The sequence below is a fragment of the Colobus angolensis genome, unplaced genomic scaffold (assembly GCF_000951035.1).
Source record: "Colobus angolensis palliatus isolate OR3802 unplaced genomic scaffold, Cang.pa_1.0 Scaffold2399, whole genome shotgun sequence".
NCBI lineage: Eukaryota > Metazoa > Chordata > Mammalia > Primates > Cercopithecidae > Colobus > Colobus angolensis.
Window position 1 is genome coordinate 3,093 of NW_012115598.1, and position 4,465 is coordinate 7,557.

Here is a 4,465-nt window from a genome sequence, read left to right on the forward strand (position 1 = left end):
CTCCCATGTTCAAGCAATTCTCCTGCCTCAGCCTCCTGAGTAGCTGGGACAACACGCCTGGCTAATTTTTTGTATTTTTAGTAGAGACGAGGTTTCATCGTTTTAGTCAGGATGGTCTCCATCTCCTGACCTCATGATCTGCCTGCTTCAGCCTCCCAAAGTTCTGGATTACAGGCGTGACACACCGCTCCCAGCCTCTTCCCATGTCTTGATCTCACTCAGGATCAAACTAAATCTCACCAAATCCCCTCCAAGCACTCAGAGTGGCAGGGACACTGAGAGGGACTTAAGGAATAACTGGGCAGTTGGTAGAGGGCGTTGAAGGCTCTCAAAGTAAACCAGGGGAGGGGAAGAGAAGGTGGAGAGAGGGAGGATGAATGAGTAGGTGGGGGAGAAGAAATGAGGAAGGGTGGGAGGCGAACGCTACAGCCATGAAAGTTAGAGGAGACCCCATGTGCTGGGCATACAGGAAGTGCCCAGCCCAGCTCAGTACTCAACACGCATCGTCCCGCAGTATCACCCACTGCAGCCCCCCGCGGCAGATACTGCCATGAACTTCATTTTACAGAGGAGAGGCCTGAGGCTCAGGGAAATTAAGGGACTTGGCCAAAGGGACAGAGCTGGTAAGTGGCTCAACCTGGATCTACACCCAGGTTTATCCATCGCTTCACAGTGATGAAAAAGAGGATGACAGAGAAAGGCAGGAGGCACAGGGAGAGGGGAAGGGAGAGCAGAGGCCAGGGAGCAGACCAGGGGTCCAAGAGGAAGGCCAGGGCAGGACGCTTACGAGGCTGGTAGCTCTGGTAGACACAGGCGACTTCGTCTGCGAGATCAGCTAGCTCACAGTCCCTCAGCGCCGCAATGAAGGACTCAACCCAGCCGGGCCGCCGCTGAAGGGTATTGAAGAGATGCCAGAGGGTGTCCCGGTTCCCTGAGAGTGTGCAGGTGGCCCGCAGTCGATCCTGGAAGACACAATGCCACTGTCCTGCTCAAGCCAGGCGGCCCCAGCCACTTACCCACCCAGAATGAAGCCACAGCAGGGCGGTGGGGTGCCAAGAAAGCCAGAAGAGCAAGGCGGCCACATGAAACTGAATCAGAGCCCAGGACAGGGCCAGGTATGGAGTGAGGAAGAGCAATTAGCAGCCACATCAATAAAGGCAGCTGCTGGAAACTGACAATTAAGTATGTCCTGGACTCTCCATTAAGGGCTTTGCATGTATCATCTTATTTAATGCCATTATTATCCCCACTATACTAATGAGGAAACTGAGGCTTAGCAGAAGCAAAGTACTATAGCAAAGATCCTACAACAGTGGGGCAGGAATCCAAACCCAGTTAATCTGATACAAAAGCCTTGGACTTATATGGCCCCCAGGGCAAAAAGAAAGGTTTGGATTAGGAGAGAAGGAAAAGGTAGATAGCAAAAGTATGATGAAAGGGGCAAAAGAAGGAAAGAGAGGGGGCCGACAATAAGAAACAAGGAAGCTGAGAGTGCTGGGGAGATTCTGGGCAGATGACAGTGGCTGCAGTTTTTTTTTTTCTTTTTTCTTTTTTCTTTTCTTTTAATTTCTTTTTTCGAGACTGAGTCCTGCTCCGTCGCCCAGGCTGGAGTGCAGTGGCACGATCTTACCTTACTGCAACCTCTGCCTCCTGGGTTCAAGCGATTCTCCTGCCTCAGTCTCCCGAGTAGCTGGGATTATAGGTGCCCACCACCACGCCCGGCTAATTTTTTTTGTATTTTTAGTAGAGACGTGGTTTCGCCATGTTAGACAGGCTGGTCTCAAACTCCTGACCTCAGGTGATCCACCCACCTTGGCCTCCCAAAGTTCTGGATTACAGGCGTGACACACCGCTCCCAGCCTCTTCCCATGTCTTGATCTCACTCAGGATCAAACTAAATCTCACCAAATCCCCTCCAAGCACTCAGAGTGGCAGGGACACTGAGAGGGACTTAAGGAATAACTGGGCAGTTGGTAGAGGGCGTTGAAGGCTCTCAAAGTAAACCAGGGGAGGGGAAGAGAAGGTGGAGAGAGGGAGGATGAATGAGTAGGTGGGGGAGAAGAAATGAGGAAGGGTGGGAGGCGAACGCTACAGCCATGAAAGTTAGAGGAGACCCCATGTGCTGGGCATACAGGAAGTGCCCAGCCCAGCTCAGTACTCAACACGCATCGTCCCGCAGTATCACCCACTGCAGCCCCCCGCGGCAGATACTGCCATGAACTTCATTTTACAGAGGAGAGGCCTGAGGCTCAGGGAAATTAAGGGACTTGGCCAAAGGGACAGAGCTGGTAAGTGGCTCAACCTGGATCTACACCCAGGTTTATCCATCGCTTCACAGTGATGAAAAAGAGGATGACAGAGAAAGGCAGGAGGCACAGGGAGAGGGGAAGGGAGAGCAGAGGCCAGGGAGCAGACCAGGGGTCCAAGAGGAAGGCCAGGGCAGGACGCTTACGAGGCTGGTAGCTCTGGTAGACACAGGCGACTTCGTCTGCGAGATCAGCTAGCTCACAGTCCCTCAGCGCCGCAATGAAGGACTCAACCCAGCCGGGCCGCCGCTGAAGGGTATTGAAGAGATGCCAGAGGGTGTCCCGGTTCCCTGAGAGTGTGCAGGTGGCCCGCAGTCGATCCTGGAAGACACAATGCCACTGTCCTGCTCAAGCCAGGCGGCCCCAGCCACTTACCCACCCAGAATGAAGCCACAGCAGGGCGGTGGGGTGCCAAGAAAGCCAGAAGAGCAAGGCGGCCACATGAAACTGAATCAGAGCCCAGGACAGGGCCAGGTATGGAGTGAGGAAGAGCAATTAGCAGCCACATCAATAAAGGCAGCTGCTGGAAACTGACAATTAAGTATGTCCTGGACTCTCCATTAAGGGCTTTGCATGTATCATCTTATTTAATGCCATTATTATCCCCACTATACTAATGAGGAAACTGAGGCTTAGCAGAAGCAAAGTACTATAGCAAAGATCCTACAACAGTGGGGCAGGAATCCAAACCCAGTTAATCTGATACAAAAGCCTTGGACTTATATGGCCCCCAGGGCAAAAAGAAAGGTTTGGATTAGGAGAGAAGGAAAAGGTAGATAGCAAAAGTATGATGAAAGGGGCAAAAGAAGGAAAGAGAGGGGGCCGACAATAAGAAACAAGGAAGCTGAGAGTGCTGGGGAGATTCTGGGCAGATGACAGTGGCTGCAGTTTTTTTTTTCTTTTTTCTTTTTTCTTTTCTTTTAATTTCTTTTTTCGAGACTGAGTCCTGCTCCGTCGCCCAGGCTGGAGTGCAGTGGCACGATCTTACCTTACTGCAACCTCTGCCTCCTGGGTTCAAGCGATTCTCCTGCCTCAGTCTCCCGAGTAGCTGGGATTATAGGTGCCCACCACCACGCCCGGCTAATTTTTTTGTATTTTTAGTAGAGACGTGGTTTCGCCATGTTAGCCAGGCTGGTCTCAAACTCCTGACCTCAGGTGATCCACCCACCTTGGCCTCCCAAGTTTGGAGATCACAGGCGTGAGCCACCACACCCAGCTTTTTTTTCTTTTTCTTTTTCTTTTTTAAGAGACGGGTTCTCGGGCTGGGCGCAATGGTTCATGCCTATAATCCCAGCACTTTGGGAGGCCAAGTTGGGGGATTACCTGAGGTTGGGAGTTGGAGACCAGCCTGACCAACATGAAGAAACCCCGTCTCTACTAAAAATACAACAACAACAACAACAACAAAAAATTAGCTGGGCATGGTGGTGCATGCCTGTAGTCCCAGCTACTCGGGAGGCTGAGGCAGGAGAATCACTTGAACCCGGGAGGCGGAGGTTGCAGTGAGCCAAGATCATGCCACTGCACTCCAGCCTGGCGACAGAGTGAGACTCTGTCTCAAAAAAAATTGAAAAGCAGCAAGGACAAGGAGCAAGACACAGCAAGAGGCAGAAGGAAGGAGCCAGCCCTGGCTTGGGTAAGGAACTAGAATAGGGCTGAGCTTTGAATTCCACAGTCCTGCCCCCAGGCCAGTGTCCGGTTGTCACTTCCCTTGCTCACCTGGTCTCTTGCTGTCAGGCAGGGCAGGTAAGGCAGAATCTCTACAACATCCACGTTGCAAAAATTGCTGAAATTGCGGCAGATATACTTATAGGTCTTGTCTTCAGCAAACGGCATTGCTGCTCAGATTCTAGAGAGAGGGCTCTGGCCCCATGAAGGGTGGATGGACTGAGAGGAAACGAGACTGGAAGAAAACAGAATCACACATGACAACAGGGTTGGGAGTGGGGCTGGACAAAAGGCAATTCTTTCTCAACTTTTTGGAATTTTTGTTTTCTTTCATCTTGAATTTCTTCTTCTTTTTCTTCTTCTTCTTTTTTTTTTGAGACTGAGTCTCAGTCTGTCGCCCAGGCTGGAGTGCAGTGGCGCAATCTCGGCTCACTGCAACCTCTGCCTCCTGGGTTCAATTGACTCTTACCTCAGCTTCCTTCGCAAGTAGC

General features: G+C 51.5%; 1 protein-coding gene across 1 annotated transcript in view; it reads right to left on the bottom strand.

The window, feature by feature from the left end:
• Positions 1-4,217, bottom strand: part of LOC105514048 (mitochondrial antiviral-signaling protein-like) — a gene marked incomplete at its 3' end in the record, with an annotated part of 6,956 nt that extends 2,739 nt beyond the window's left edge. The window contains exons 1-2 of the mRNA XM_011945154.1: positions 4,026-4,217; positions 2,453-2,627 (exon numbers count right to left, since the gene is read on the bottom strand). Coding sequence (XP_011800544.1) covers positions 2,453-2,627; positions 4,026-4,142 — 292 coding nt within the window. The remainder of the gene's footprint in view (positions 1-2,452; positions 2,628-4,025) is intronic.
• Between the last annotated feature and the right edge of the window lie 248 nt (positions 4,218-4,465).